General features: G+C 51.0%; 2 protein-coding genes across 11 annotated transcripts in view; one reads left to right on the forward strand and one right to left on the reverse strand.

The window, feature by feature from the left end:
- Positions 1 to 1,330: 1,330 nt before the first annotated feature.
- LOC309600204 (inhibin beta C chain-like) lies at positions 1,331 to 4,021 on the reverse strand (the record flags this gene model as incomplete). Its single annotated transcript, XM_082332288.1, has 2 exons — positions 1,331 to 2,073; positions 3,676 to 4,021. The coding sequence occupies 2 exons, from the start codon at positions 4,019 to 4,021 to the stop codon at positions 1,331 to 1,333; spliced, it is 1,089 nt and encodes a 362-aa protein (XP_082188414.1).
- Positions 4,022 to 5,000: 979 nt separating this feature from the next.
- Positions 5,001 to 16,166, forward strand: part of R3HDM2 (R3H domain containing 2) — a 61,447-nt gene continuing 50,281 nt past the window's right edge. For 6 of the 10 annotated variants that reach the window (XR_014230419.1, XM_082332537.1, XM_082332541.1 and 3 more), the window contains exons 1-2: positions 5,046 to 5,124; positions 9,199 to 9,471. Coding sequence is in view for 4 of the 10 variants with exons in the window: in XM_082332537.1 (XP_082188663.1) it covers positions 9,405 to 9,471 (67 nt within the window). In the remaining 6 variants the exon portion in view is untranslated. Of the gene's footprint in view, positions 5,125 to 6,168; positions 6,187 to 9,198; positions 9,472 to 16,166 lie in introns of those variants that run through there. The other 4 variants (XM_082332545.1, XM_082332546.1, XM_082332540.1 and 1 more) reach the window with 3 other exon arrangements.

Below are 16,166 nucleotides of genomic sequence, written 5' to 3' on the forward strand. Positions count from 1 at the left end.
CTGACATGTCCCACTTTGCTGCCAGCCAGGCTGGCGAGGGGCAGCAAAGGGGGCAGCTGCTCCAGGCTGTGGGCCAGAGATGTGCCAAGAGGTTGCTCCCCAGTGAGGGAGCTGGCGTGGCGTTCTAGGGAAGGGTGGGTGTCCGGGCACCATGGCTTTGGCGGTCTTGCCTGGCAGTCTCTGTCCACTTTAAAAGGGAGAAAAGTTGCTCAGTTTTGTCCTGACTTGGGACAAGGATGGCCAAATACAGCTGTTTTTGGTGGAATGGAAGATTTGGCCCAACCAAGGAACGGTGCCTTCCCTAGTGGGAATCACAAGCCCCCTGTGTCTGGTGGGGTCCCATATTATGCCCTGGATCTGGTTGAGACAAGTCAGGGGTTCTGCATCGCCCTGGGAAGGGCAGCCAAGGGGCAGAGAGCATGAGAGCTCTGTGAGCCAGCAGCATTGCAGTCTTTGGGCACAGTGTGTCCTGCTGGTGCATGCCCAGCCCCACTGCCTGGGCTTTATAACCAGGTTGTTGGTTAGAAGAGGACCGTGCGTGGCAGAGTGGGTCAGTTCTGTGCCATCTTGGGGCTGTCTGTGCTAGGGCATATCCACCACCTTGCACTTTGGGGAGAGGTGGAAGATGTGCTGGCTAATGACAGGGCACACATATGTGTACACATACATGCGCACACACTATGGATGGGAGTCTTTTATTGAATACCAGGTGGCTGGGATGCTTGGAGAGGGAGACATTTTTCCTCCCACTGGGATCAATTTCCCCTTCCTCACCCCCCCCTCAACCTCATGTCCAGCTGAGGAGTGGGGCCCCATGGACAGCCCTCTCCCCTCTGGCCTAGCCATCCCCCAGAATCTTTTCAGCTTCTATCTCCCCCAGCAGTCTGTGGTGGCCGCTGCTGGGATCTGTTACCTGAAGAGCATGTGTTCATGTTGCGGCACTGAGGGCTGCACCATGGCCTTGGTCTGGGACCAGCAGCAGGGTGAGCCGGGGCTGCCCTGAGCCACCCGGGGAGTCGCACTCTACAGAGTCCTGCAGGTAGAAGGGTCTGGTGTCCATCAGGAGCCAGTCTCAGAGGCCGTGGCTCATGGGCAAAGAGGAATCCATGGGCAGATCTCAAGGGGGAAAAGAGCCATGTGAGAGGTGAGGGAGGAGAGGACTTGCAGATTCAGCATCACCCTTGATGCTTCAACGTCAGGACGAGAAAACACCTTGGCAGGGTTCCCATCTCTCAGCAGCTCGCCGGGTCTCGCACTGCCAGAGAGGGGCCGGGAGGAGGGGAGCCCTGCGCAGCACAGGTCCTGCCCTCCTGCCTCCTCAAGCAGCTGGTCAGGTACAACCGCAGGCATCGACAATCATGTCGGGGATGTCAGTCTTGACGATGTTGCTGTCCTGGTCATAGTAGAGCAGAGAGAGAGGGCGACGCTGCGTGGGCACGCAGCAGGAGTCCACGGCTGCATCCGCATTGTTGGCTTTGATGAGGTTGAGGACAGCTGTGTGGAAGGAGGCGGCGAGGCCAGGGATGCCAGCCATGTGCAGGGGGCAGAGCCCTGTGCAGTAGTTCATGTGATATCCCTCTGGCTGGATGATCCAGTCCTCCCAGCCGATCTCCTTGAAGTCCACGAAGAATTCCTTGCGGCAGCACATCCGAGAGTCTCCACTGCAATCAACGCCGCGCCGCTGGACCCGGTGCGGCATCCTGGCTCGGGCCTGGGCTGCCACAAATGGCCAGTGGAAATCACTGTGGCCAGCCAGGAGGGGAGACCCCCAGTCCTCCGCCACCTCCAGCTCTACAGTGAGCATCTGGCTCCCTTGGCCAAAGAGGCTCTGGACAGCTTGGCCCACGTCCAGCGTGGCCCAGCCAGTCCTCTGCACCTCCAGCTGTGTCTCGCTGGCCACAGTCATGTTCAGCCCCGTTGGGTCCGGTTGCAAGAGTCTGACAGTGACAGGATGTGTCCTGGGGCCAGGGACTGCCCAGAACAGGTAGAGGGTGGCTTGCAGGATCTCAGTGTTCCCAGCCAGCTCCCGGGTGAAGCGGAAATGCAGGCGAACGCTGTGGGAGGTGGAGGACCCTGTGCACAGAACCAAAAGCAGAGTCAGGAGGCGAAGGGAGGAGGAGGGGCTCCTCCAGCCAGGGGCCACCAAGTCGGAGCAAATGGGAGGTATATCCAAACCAGGGTGCAGGGCGCAGTACATACAGGCGTCGAGGAGCCCCCACTTCCCTGCACTGCTGCTGCTCCTCCCTCTTATGCTGCTCTAAAGCAGCAACATCTGGGCCCGGTGCTGAATGCAGCAGCCTAGCTTGGTTCCACCTCCTCTGGCCTGATATCCCCCTTGTCCATGAAGCTGCTGGAGGATTGTGGAGTAGGTTATCTGGCTGTGTAAACCAGCCTTGGATTTAAGGCAGTCATGCTGACTTGCACCTCCAGGATGACCTCTGCTTTCTGTGGCTGGAACCATCACCTGACATTGCTCCAGCGTGTCCCACCCTTGCTGCTGCTGCTGAGGCTGCAGAGCTGCCTCTCCTCCTCACGAAGGAAGGGCTGACGGGGCCCATGAGAGCAACGCTGGGCTCCTTGGCACAGTTCTGCCCATGAGGACACAACCTCCCTCCTCTGTGGTCTGGCACAGTGCAGCGGGGCGAGAGACTGGGCTCAGCCCCGTGGCTCACACTGGCTCCTCCGTTTCTAGCAGATACTCCACCAAGCCAGGAGACAACTCCCCATTGTCATCATGTATGGGAACACAATGTACTGCAGAGGAGCATTGTTCCCAGAGGTCTTCAAGGACATGGCAAGCCCTCGCTATCCCACAGCAGCCATGCAAACCACACAAAGGCCTGCAAGTGGAGCGTGTGCCCCCCACACCTCACCAAGCAGGAGTTTGGGCTGGGCAAAGTGATGGTGCAGAAGGATGCTCTGCAGGATGGAGCAGCGATTCTGCTTCTTTCCAAAGAAGGCTGCATTTGCCTGGGAGAAGTGGGGGGTAGAGGACCCTCTTTTTCCAGTGATACTTGTCAGGACCCCTGAGCATGTTTTGGGGAGCTCTCGCCTCCCAGGAACGCAGCTGATTCTGGAGTGAAATGCGGCAGCCCACCACTTTGGGTAGGAAGTGGAGAGACAGTTGAGTGCAGGGAGCAGATGGGCTTTGTCAACCTAAGTCCACACACTGTAAGCTGCTGGGGAATCTAGCCTTAAAATCATGTTTTGAAAAACATGGCCATCTGACCCCTCCGCCTCTAGCACAAGTGGGGAGGGTTCAACAGAAATAGACAACAAATTCACATGATACAGCAGTCCATCTTTGCTCCTGTGCCAACCCTCTTGCCTCAGCATGTCCTATATGTAAATGAGAGGGGCACCAGAGCCTCAATAGTGCTTGCCCTGCCCGTGGCGAGGGGCAGCTGGTTGGGGTAAGCTTGGGACATGGATGCAAAGGTTCTGGATATGGAGCCTCTTGTTACCAGCCCTTCCAGCACCAGTGTGCCCACCGGCCCGTTGCATAGCCTGGCATTGTTTGCAGGAGTGTGATGCCCCTGTGCAGAGCTTTTGAAAAGCCTCTGCAGAGGAGGAAACCTCTTGCCACCTTCCCCCAGGCAAGACCTTCCTTCCCTCCGTGCCCCCCACCTCAGAGCCCATCCCACCATGCCCATGGGATGTGGGGTCTGTACAGACCTGACTCAGCAAAGCTCAAGATCTCGTATTCCTGCACACCCATCCCAGGACGCAGGTGTGGGATGTTGCCGTCATGGGGCATCCCTGGGGAGACGGCCGTGTCCATGTGCTGTGCATGCATCCTGCGGAGAGCCGTCAGCAGGGCCGCCCTGGATGTGGGCTGAGTGATGTTGGGCCTGTCTGGCAAGCGGAGCTTGGAGAGGATGCTCTGCTTTGCCAGCGCGATGAGGATGTCCCGCTGCGTGGTGGGGGCCAGGGCCTCCAGCCCACAGGCTGGGCACCACGCTCCCTTGGGAGCCGTCATCCTCAGAAGGCTCAGGAGCAGGAAAGCCACGGTGGCTGTCATCTCTGGTGCCAGGAGGTGACAGCTTGGGGGTCTCAGCAAATAGTGTTCCTCCAACTGTCCGATAAGCCAAAGTCAAACCGGGACAGCAGCGCTGGGGCCGGGAGAGCAGAGCGCAGTGGCAGGATGGCAACACTGGACGCCACAGGAGCAGAGAGCGGGGAAGGGCTCGTTCTCCTGACGTGGCCACAAATATTGGCTGATCCCGGGCAAGATAAACGCCCCTGCGATCCCGCAGGAGCTTCTCCCGGGCACGGAGCAGCCGCGGCACAGCTGGCCACGGGTTAAGGTGGACCCGGGCGGATGGCGCTCCTGCTCGGAGGGCTCAGCCCGGGGCTGCCCGCTCGGCCAGAGGCTGCCCGGCGGCTGGGGCTCGGCCCCGGGCAACCTGTTCCGGCCGAGGGAGGCCACCCCGGTCCCACCACGCTGCCCACTCCGGGGTGGGCGCCCAGGCAGACGGCACGGGTCCCCGCGTACGGCGTGGGCCCCCGGGGCGACGGGGAGTGCCCAGGGCGCAGCGTGGGGCCCCCCACGGCGCGGCGCGAGACCCCCGAGAGACGGGGAACCCCCGGGGGGGGGCCCCCAGGCAGAGCCGGCGCGCTGCGCGCCCGGGGGCGGGGCGACGGGGGGGTGGAGACTGGCGCCGCGGCGGCGGCCCCGCCCCCGGGCCCTCCTCTGCCCGTGAAGGCGGTGCCGCGGGCTGGCTCCTCCCCCGAATGGCGGTAGCGACTCCGCTGCCCGCTGCACCCTCCGCTGCGCCAGGGGGCGCTGCCGCGTCCCGCCCGCCTTCCACGGCGCCGCGTCCGGCAGGTTGCTACGACAACGGGCGCACGGCGGGCGCGGTATGATGACGCAGCGCGCACGGAGCAGTGACGCGGCGCGCACGCCTGCCGGGGGAGGGGCCCGCCGCTTCTTTCCCCCTTTTTTTTTTTTTTCTGTTTCTTTCCCCTTTTCTCCCCGTTCCGGCCTTCTCCCCCCCCACCCCGTCCTGTCCCCCCGTCCGCCCGCCGTCTCCGCCGCCCCGCCCGGGTGGCCCGCGCTGGCCCAGGCCCGGCCCGGGGTGGTGGCGGCGGCGGCGGCCGCCCCGCGGCGCAGGGCCCGGCCCGGTAAGTGTGCGCCGCCGGGGGCGGGGGCCGGGCGCGGTGGTGGGCCGGGGCCGGGGCTGGAGCCCGGGCGGCGCAGGCCCGGCCGGGCCGAGCCTGAGGCACGGGGCTGGCAGGGCGGTTGGCGGCGCCCCCGGGCCGGGCGGGGACGCGCCGCCCGCGGGGAGCCCGCCTGCGGGGAGCCCGCCTGCGATGTCCTCCCCGCGTTCCTGTTCCTTCCCCCGTCCCCGCAGGGGCCGCGGTCCTAGCTCTGGCGTGTCCCCGGGGCTCCTGCCGCCGCGGGCCAGCGGGTCGGTAGGGCGCGCCCGGGGACGGTGTCTGGCTCCTGGGCTGCCCCTCTCGGGGGAGCGCTCGGTGGTGGTGTCCGGCTGGGTCTTCGCCATCTCCGGGCGCTGCTGGCCGTCGGGGCTTGCGAGGCTCGCTGTGGTGTCGGTGCGTGGACGAGTCTGCAGCGGGACGCTTGCTTCGGCGAGTTTGCGGAGCACATGGTAGCTGGGCGCTCCCCTGCGCCGTGCATCTCTGGCTGGCCCGGATACTAGGGGCATCCCTGTGTGATCCGAAAGTGCCTGAGTTTGCTGTGGCTGCCCCGTTCACGGGCTTTCTGCGTGCAGTGCAGCACTTGCAAGCGGCTAGGGAGGAAGGGGAGTAACAGGTGGGAGAGGAGGCCTCACGTCGTTGATGCCAAGGCATCCATTCTGGTGCCTGGGAAGTGCAATAAGGTTTTCTGGTATCCTCATAGACAACGTCTTTGCTTTGAAACGCTTTCCTGCAAGCATTTCTGACTTCTGGGGTTGTGTGTAACAACAGCAGTGGAAATGCTAGAGAGTTAGTTGTCTTCTGGCTTGGTTGGAGTGCGTTCAGGAGGGATTTCAGAGGGTCTGTGTAGGCCACAAATGGGATACATGGGAGGGTGGTTTTGTTGTTACCCCGTGTTCTCTGCCCTGTGACACATTTAAATCCTCACGGGGCTTTTTTGGGTACATGTAGATGTTTGGGCTGTCTGCCTGAGTGTCAAAGTTGCCTCTGACTCCTGCCAGTGCAGTATTCTGGCAGCAAGTTTCACAGGTAAGTTGGTATTTCTTAAAGTCTTCCTCTGATCTGTTTGAAATGGTCTGATAGTGGTTGTCTTTCTGAGCTCCTGATACAGTGTGTAAATAGATGTAGCTGGTGGATTGTTACCTCTCTTCTGTCACTCATTGTGTGAATTTTTTTTTTAATCCCTTCCCTTATTTCCTTTAGTATTTGATCTAGATTATCTCTTTCATCAACGGCAACCTTTTCTGGTTTCCAGTCATTGTTCTTTCTGGCCTCTTTGTTTTGAGATGGGTAAGAAAGCTGAGCCCAGGCCTAGGCTGCTGCACTGGCCTCTGGTTTTATAAAGGGCTTGATGATGCTCTGTCTTTCAGAAACTGCTTATAGGAGGGTGTTTGCCTCTCCAAAGGGCACCAGAAATCTGGGGGAGTGCTGTACAAAGACTGTGCCAGCTTCTTAAATGGTGGGCAAGGCTCTAGCCAGTTCATAACTGGCTCATTGAGGGTGATTTGCAGACCCCGATGGTTTTCTGCTGTCTGTTTTATTATTGATTGCTCCTTAAATAACCAGCTATTCCAGCTCTTTGTTATGCCACAGAGAATCTGAACTTGTTGGTAAAGTCCTTATTTGCCTCTTCTCTCTCTAGGGTCTGTACTTGCTTCTGCTACAGCTGTGTCCTTTTGACTTAGTCCAACTTATTTGTCCTGCACAGGGTTTGGTGTAAGATCCCTCTTATTTCACTTGTCCCAGGACATGCCCTTTCCTGCCATGTCTTCACTTGTTTCCCACGCAGCCTCAGGCTGACTGTTCACTGTAGTGTCAGCGTACTACATGTTGGTGAGCCTGGCTGACCTGTACTACAGTTAGCTTATCTATCAAAAGCAGTGAAGATGCAGTGGTCAGAACATCAGGGCTGGCTGTACAGACCCATTCTAGATGTTGCCTTGAATTTCAATTTGGATGTAAGGTTTACATTCTTGTTCTTTTCTGCCCTTCAGTGGTGCTACACACAGTAGCCCCCTGCACTGTGAAATGTTCCTTGTGAGGCAACTCCCTGCTCCTAATCAAAAATTAATAATAAAAAAGAAGATGTGGGAAGGAGTGTCACCAGAATCCTTGCTGTTCGTTCCTGAACACTTTGACTTGTGACCTCTTGGGGAATTTAAAATTCCCCCACATTGGTTTCCAGTTTTGTATCTCAGCTAAAACATGACGTGGATGATCATCCCACCTCCCTCGTACTTTTTGTCCAAGATCTGTCTGTGATGGTTTCACATAGTGTAATTGTGCCCAAAACCAGATGTTAGATTTTTTCAGAGGGGTGAATTGATTCCTATTCCTGGGAGCTGATTTACCAGCTTGCAGATACTACCAAGCACCCTACTCACTGCATCTGTCTAATCTGAATGACCTGTTGCTTGCAGGTATCTTCTTAACATAGAGACTGATCAGCTCAGAAATGCATTAGCTTTTTTCCTGAGCACTTAAAGCTGAGCTCAACTGCTTTAGCTCTGCCCGTTCTTTGTAAACTTTTGTGACGCTTCAGTGTTGACAAAAGATGTCTGGAAAAATGACGTGTATTTCTAGCCATATACGCTGATAATGCAGCTAGGTGTGCCTTAGTAGTGGGAGTGGTAAGGGAATGAGCTTCACTGCAAGGAACACTAAGCAAGCTTCTGGCAGAAGTGCCAAGCTTCCAGCTTCCCAGGACAGGCTTTATTTTCCTTAGAGCTCAAGGATGCCACTGTAATTGTGAGTACAAAGAAACTTTGAGTTTATTATAGCCTCTGCTGCTTTTGCAGCCTCTGTTCATGCAAAGTGATCCACTAGAATCTGAACCACTCTGCTGAAAAGGATTCAAATGTGACATGAGCTGGAAATGCAGAGCTGCTGTTAATCCTGCATGTGTTGCTTGGTAGGTGCAGATTACTGGCTGTCTTCATTTTTGGAGCAAAGTAAAAGCTTAAAAAGCATAAGGAACCCAAAGGGTTGGGGAAGAGAAGTGCTGGAAAGAAGACTTGATAAAGGGAGATAACAACCTGCTTGGGGAGCTGGAAGTATTGCCAAGCTTTGGTGCCTGTTTATCACCAAACAAAGGATAGGCTGAAGAGTTATGTCCTAACAGTGTGGGGGGGAGGTGAGGAGAAGCTCTTTGGTATGGTGGTGTGGCTGCTTCTTCAAGACCCATGGAACAGCAGAGCTGTCCTTACCTGCCAGCTGTGCTAAGAAGGCTGACTGGTGTTACAAAGAACAGATACTGTAGAGGAGAGCACGCTGTAGGCCACAGATATCCCAAATAATTTGCGTGCACAAGAATTTTTCCTTCTTCTGCATGGAGGATTCTAAATCTCTGTCCCAGTGCTCCCTTTCCTGCTGGCAGCATACAGAGAAGTTCCACATGTGGTTGGTCTCAGTTTGGTTTTCTGTCACTGGTACTTGTTGAGAATCTTGTCTCATCTCTTGCCTTGACCTGTTCTCCATCTCCCTTTGATAACTGGGATCTGATTCCCCATAGTTACTTCAAATAATTCTGATTCCTTATGCTCCATTCTTTTTTTATTTCTATCCTGTTTGCTACCTATAGCCTATTAAGGCTGACTGACATAACCTCTGTGTCCTTCTTGAATTTGTGCTCGAAATTCTCCATTAAATCATACCAAGTGTGCTTGCTGTAATCGTCCTTCCTGATTAAATGGCATGGGTGATTCACAGGTGATTTGCTGAAATTTTTTTTTTTTTTTCTCTCTTTTTCCAATAGATGTTCTCTTAGGGTCTCACTTCTCCATCCACAGCTCTTTTTGTATTTTCAATGAGCTGTTAAACATATACTGGTAAAGATATCCCCCCCCCCCCCCCCCCCCCCTTCATTCCTGTTTCTTTGGAATGCAAGGACGGATTGTGTCTGCATAGAAAACTTTGGAAACCTATTCCAGTGTGTGTGTGTGTGTGTTTACAAATATAAATTTTTTGTTTTGTTTTTTAATGGAATAAACTAGATGATGAGGAAAGACATTAGACTGATTTTCTTCTTCTCTGTCCACCAAGATGGCAAAGTGTGATGTTTGATGGCAGCTTCACTGGATATTAAACCATTACTCCAGACTCCAGGGATTGGACAAGTGAGGATGGATCTCAACAGGTTGCTTGCAGTGATGATGCTTTGCTGGAGACAGCCACCTGGCTTTTGAGGAGCTGGATTAAGACTCCCAAATCAACTGCTGCCAGTTGTGAAGGAGAAACATCACTTGGATATGGTCCGTTCTCTTATCTCTCCCCCTGCTCGTGAGTGGGGACTGACTGGGGACTGGTGTCCTGGAGGTGAGTAGGATATGGAGCCAATTGACCCCTTAGTTACCAGGCATTGCAGTTTTTGCTGACTGCTTCCTGAGGGACAGGTTGAGCTACCTGCATAGCATGAAAAAGATGAAAGCAGGAAGGATTTAACAATATCAGATAATGGTTCGTAGCATTGTCCTCCTCTTTGGCTGAGTCTTAGTAGCTTTGTTTGTTTAGACCTTCCTAGGATCAAAACTGAGAAGTTACATTCTGTGGTGTAGCTGTGCCTCTCTCCATTCAGAGGTATATAATGCTAGTTAGTCAAGTGCTGCTTTGAGCTGCAGCCATCTGACCTGTGACGGTCAAGTCTCTAGGCTGGTAGTCCATTCAGCGGAGTGGAATTAAAGGAACTAGTTAGTTCTCTCAGATTTCTTCTTGGGTATCTTTGCTGCTGTTTTGGGACAGGATCTGCAGTCTCCCAGGATACTAGTCATTGGGCTGGAAGAAGCAGATGCTTCTAAATCTAGCTGTCCAGCTTGCCAGAACATAATGCGTCTTATAGCAGACCATGGCCTCTTACATCTCGTGAGTTGCAACATTAGCATTTGTTAGATACCTGTGGATCATCTCTTGCTGAGATGCTGGAGGAAACTAGTCTGTTCATGTACCACTCATGCAGTGGTGCTTCTTGGGGTCCCAGACACAATCTGATTTACCCAGGCACCGTGCTTGCATAAAGCCATCTCTGGTTTTCTGGTTCTAGTGTTACCTAGGGCGGCGTGCAGAACTATGTGCTATGCTGACAGTTGAAGTTAATCCCTTATTGGGGCAAATACAGTATTTCTTTCTCTGACTAAACGATCGCTCCGGGCTCCCTACTGACTCACTGCTAGGTGAATATTTTAGAATTGGTTATGCTGGGCTTAATTTTTAGAGTTTTTCTTGTGGCTGAGAGCAGCACCGGGGTGTTTTGACTGCACTACGCTGCATCACCTCTAACTAGAAACATGATGTAGCTGGTTTAAACAGCATGGTGCTACATATGTTTTTTTGGCTTGTGTGACAAGTATGAGCTAAACCCAGCAAACAAGGTTTAGAGTGGTGTACTATATAGGTCCAAAGCTGCACTGACTTGGCTAATATCAGGTGTTATGTTATCCCTTGAGTTAAACCATTGCAACTTTGCGTGTCTTGTTCTAGTTAAGTAAAAGCTAAGGCCTGGGAGTAAGCTAGCACCTTCTCAAGTAAGATGGATGCATAAGGAAGCAAGTCCCAGAGAACTTAACAAACCACATGCAGCCACTCTCTCGGTGGCTGGGAAACTGTTGCATGAGGACCTGGGATTCTGCTGTTGTCTGGAGTAGTTAGTGTTGGGAGAAGGGATGGCAGCTCAGTTTCACAGAAATTGACGAAGTGTTTGTTGTTCTTGCCTGTCCCTGTTGTAGTTGCTACAGACCACCTGTGACAGGCTTTAAAAGGGGTTGGAGGGAATAGAGGGGCCTGGTCAACTGAATTAAAGGAGAAGGAAACTGCTATATTGATGGCAAGGAATTGGCTGTGGGAGAAGTGGATCCTCTTGTTCAGTGCTGGCCTGTGGATCAGAGCAATGGAGAATGTCCATGTCAAATCCCTTCTTCCAGCTGTTCTGCAGTACCTCTTGTTCTGCCTGTGATATCCTATCCTCTCGTCAGAGTGCAGATGCAGCAAGTTCCCCTTACAGTAGTGATACCATTTGTGTTGCTAAATTTAAGATTGTGTCAGTGCTGCTATTCTAAAACCCCCCCCCCCCCCATTTTCAGGGGGAAGGTGTATAAATCACGCATTTAAGAAAATAATAATTAAAAAAAAAAAACCAACCTGTCTGTAGGACTGGTCCCAGGCTTAGCTTCAGTTCAGTGCTTAAATTCTTTTAGAATCGCAGAACGGTATGGGTTGTAAGGGACCTTTTTAAAGATCGTCTTGTCCACCCCCCTGCTGTGGGCAGGGACATCTTTCAATAGATCAAGTTGCTGAAAGCCCCATCCAACCTGACTTTGAACACTTCCAGGGATGGGGCATCCACAGCTTCTCTGGGCAACCTGTTCCAGTGTCTCACCATCCTCATCGTAAAGAATTTCTTATATCCAATCTAAATCTGCTTTCTTTCAGTTTAAAACCCTTGTCCTGTCACTACAGGCCATGGTAAAAAGTCTTTCTCCATCTTTCTTGTAAGCCCCCTTTAATTATTGAAAGGCCACAATAAGGTCTTCCTGGAGCCTTCTCTTCTCCAGGCTGAACAACCCCAACTCTCTCAGCCTTTCTTCAGGTGTTGTCTTCACCTCTACCACTCTACCCTCCAGTTATTTGTAAATGCAATGTGTGAACCAAAGCTTTCTCTGATTACAGTGGAACCTGGATTTCCCCCACTGTCTTCTAGAATTCCAATCTATCTATTTTAACTTTTATTTCTTGTCTTCCTTCATATGGTAGATGCTGACAGATGAAGAAAATAATTAGCATATTGGAGAAATGTTAACTATAAGTAATTTTGTCATTGCATAATTCCTACCTAGAATCAGGTGGAGGAACAGAGAGTGCTTTCATGTCAAAATGGGCAGAGTTGTATGAGAAGTGTGAAGAATGCATGCAGGTACTCCCAGCACCGATATTTGTGAGTGTATATATGCACATATGCAGTGTACTTCATCTTATTATATTGTTTAATAGTAAACTTCAACTAGATCAGAACTCGTTTAAGAACTTGATTTTTTTGTTTGTTTGTTTTTTGTTTTAAGGAGAAGGTGGCTGCCAAAGAGGCTATGCAGTGGGATATGTATCAAAACTTTCAGAACAGGTTTTGGAGCTACCTTTCCCCCCCCCAACCGCCCCCAATCACTCCTCAACTACAGCAGGTTTTGGTGTCACTCAGCAAGCTGCTATTTTCTGAGTAATTCAAAGCAGGAAGTCCAGTGTAATGGTGCAGCGAGAGGCAGGAAATGCAGCCTGGCACCTGAGTGCTGAAGACTTTTGAAAGGGCTATTATTTGGCTAAACTCTTAATAAAATGATCTTGCCAGTATTCTGTGCCTCTGGTACTTCTTCTGCATGCCTGTGCCGAGTTGTGTTTCTTGCCTTAAATTCTTCACAAACATACTTTTGTGGCCTGATCCAAAGGCCCCGGCAGAGATTGAAACCCACATCAAAATTACTTGATGCCTGTTGAAATTATGATGAGCTGTTCTCCATGACTGCAGGGTCAGAAAATTTATAACTTGTTCTTCAGCCCCTAAAGCGACTGAAAGGCAGAAGGCATTTGTGTCTCTTTGCTTGTTGACATAGCCCTGGCAGGAAAGTGTAATGCTGGGAGGAAATAAGCCCTGTGGGCCAAGTGAATTTAACTTTTACCTTGGTCTGAATCTTTTTTTAATTATGTATTTTGGAAGTGCCTACAGCTGCAGCTGTAGGTGGTGGTGTATCTTAAAGACTTGGAGAGGTCAGAGAAATAAGTGGCGATGCTGATTAACGCTGCTGGGTCTGTGGCAAGGAAAGGCAGCACTTCAGCTGATGCTACGTTTGCATCTCACTATTTGAGGCTAAAGCATCAGCCTTAAATAAGTAGAATAGTTAGGTTTGGTTTTGTATGCTGTTTTCAGCTTATGTCAATGCTAGTTTCTAATAATAACCCATTATCCTTCTCCCAGTTTCTTTCATCTAAGGATTTCAGTTCCTTAGGAACAGCAGTTGCCCTGGGAATCAATGAGGTGTAAGTAACACTTCTGTACCATTAAGGAGCTTGTAGCATGGCATGGAAGTGACTGGGCCTGAAAAGGGCCCAGAGTCCTGACCTTCAATCACCACCTCCACCTGAATGAACTGTTATTGAGGCTTCCTCTTCCTGGTGCCAGATATGACTGAAAGGCTGACTTTGACCCTGTAGTTGCTTTTTTTTTACATGACCATTGCTGGTTTTTTAAAGTGTAAATTTCTGGAAGTTAATGCTAGCAAAATAGGTACTGCTGTATTTAGAGTGATTAGATTATTTTGTTGCTGTATGTTTGTGGTTTATTGCAGAGGTGCTGAAAGCCCTGGATATCTAGGTGCTTCATGTTTGGATGCTGTTTGTTTTGATGGACTTCACAGATGGATGCAACATGTCAGCACCTCCAGCTGGTGGTGGCATGGTCTCCTCACTCCTGCTAGAGAATATTGCTCTGGGCAGAAGGCACAGTGCTGGAAAGAAGTTTAAAGCTGATATAATTTGTGGGGTACCTTCCTCTTTGCAATGGAATACAAAAAGAGAGTTGATGACCAGGTAGACTCTGTTTCCAGCAAGCAGCTGGGTTTATGTCAATACATTCATCTTTAATTCTAGCTGATCCTTCCAGCACTTTAGATAAGGTAGAAAAGGGTGTTTGCAATGTCTTTTTTTTTTTAATGGCTAAAGGCTTGTTCTCTGGCTTATCTGTGTGATGATTTGGCTGTGAATTAGAGGTAATTGGTGCCACCTATTAACTTCCTCTAGCGAGAAGTTTTGCTTTGTGTATCTGTCCATTAAGATACCCCAGCTCTGAAGACCGAGCATGGTGACTCTATGGAAAAGCAGCTAAGAGACTTACTGTCACCCCTGTATTCAGCAGTCATCTGGCACTCAATACACTCGATGTTGCTTAATGTGGGAAGTGCTGGCAAAAGAGACACTGCTACTCACCCAGTGTTATGGAACGATGCTAGTTACAACATCCCAAACACTGCTGCTTTCCCCACCCACTCTGGCACCATTGCAAAGACCTGGCCAAGTTCCTGAAGGGTCTTGTAATTTGGTTCATTAATGCCTAGATCCATTGATGAACTAGTGTATATCCTGTTACTTTTTCTTGCTGGATAACTGCTTTAGGATCCCTCAGAAATTAGGTGCCTGGCAACATGAAAGTGCAGATATCTACATGAACTGCATGCTTTTCAACTGCTTCTATAAACATAGCCCAAGTAGAGCTGTGGTAAAACAGATCTCTGGAGACTTCGGTGAGAGTCAAGGCAGATACTATCCAGTCTCCCGAGGCAGTAGAGAGAGGTAGCCTCCAATAAGCTCTTGTGTCTGCTGCCCAACCGGCGTTATTAAATCCAAGTTCAACACAAAAGCAGAACAATGTACGTGTCCAGTGCAAGCTTCCCAACAGCTTGGTTTCAGGTGACAGGTTGAATTGATGACTCAATGTGATGTCTTCCTTTTGAATCATGTCACAAGAACTTTACTGCTTGGACCTTCCTGCCTTCCCTTCCTTGTTTGTGAGAAGTAGGTGTGGAGCCATGCTGCTGTCAGACCTCTGGGCGATCCCAGTGGCCTGCTGAACACATGAGATCAGCCATCAGTGGGTGTTTTGATTTTAGCACTTTAGCTTTCTGCCCTTTTTTGCTGTCTTATTGATATGATTATTATTGTCTCTTTATAAAATGGAGGAATATTGCTAGTGTTTAGAAAGGGAATGGGAGTCTATATCCTAGGCTCTGTTCAGTGTGTGGCCATGGCATTCTGGCAGTCTGAACAATGCGTGCAACAAATATTTCTTCTCTAGGAGAAATTGCTTTTGGGGGTGGGGGAGGGAAACTTTGAGATCATGCAAGGAAAGGGGTTATGTAAGCATAGGATGCCTAGTTGTGAGTTGAACTGTGTGTATGTCTGATAATGGAAACCAAAATTTACTGTTAATGGGTAATATCTTCAAAAGCATCCCAAACCCACTTTCAGTTGATGCTGAATTTGAATTTGGCACCTTGCCCTCTTTTGGAAACAAAGACCTCGGAGATCCTCCTGCAGGTAACAGGTGCCCAACTCTGAATCTTCTTGAAAACTTTTTGGGAATCCCACTGGCTGCCCTTATCAGTCACTGAGTACTGGAAGGCTCTTGTTAGTCTGGCCTAAATACAAATGCTTTTGGAAAACTATAACCAAAGTGACTACCCACAGTGAGCACTTGCACAGACCCTATCGCTGCTATAGATGCTACACGATGATACCCATCACTTCATAAATCTTCTCACATACATCCATTTGGAGAAATATAACGTCAGGAAGTACAGGGAGAACGTGGAACAGCGGTGGACAAAATAAACAGGATGTGGCAATGCTGTGGTGAGGCCAGAACGTTGCTGGAGGAAGGAGATCCTTTCTAGATCACCTAATTGGCTTTAAAAACTCTCTGCCCCAACTCTTTTAGCTGCTGCTTTAGGTATGTCTTTAAAAATACAGCCATTCCTGGAACTGGAATGGTGGCACCAGGTGGCTTCAGGTGGGGAAAACAGAAATGAGGACAAAAAGACTGTTAGCGTTTGCCGAGCAGCTGTGTGTGAGTTAAGCTGAGTCTGCTAGGCTTTGTAGCTCAGAAGAGGCTGGAAGCTCAAGGTGCAGAACCAAGTTCTGGCAACTCGGGCACTAGGTGGGCTCAGGACAAAAAGATGCCTCCCGCATGAGACTCAATGGGGGCAGCAAGAGGGCTTTTACTGAAGACTTAGATCTTCTCTCTCTCTCACAGTGTCAGCACTTAAAGTTAAGTGACTTCATATGGAGTGTGCATGCATGGGGAAAAAAAATGTGAGTAGAAGGTGTATACCCATTGTGTTATACGAAGTAAAGTTTATGCGTGGGCAGTCCCGAGAGAAGCCTCTTGCTTCGCAGCAGCTTCTCTGGCCTGTGTGTTCCCTGTTCTGGAGCACAAGGCAAGTGCATGCTGCAGGAAGCCTGTAGAGATCCAAAGAGCTTTG

Source organism: Platalea leucorodia, assembly GCF_965183815.1.
Source record: "Platalea leucorodia genome assembly, chromosome: 23".
NCBI classification, from domain to species: Eukaryota; Metazoa; Chordata; class Aves; order Pelecaniformes; family Threskiornithidae; genus Platalea; species Platalea leucorodia.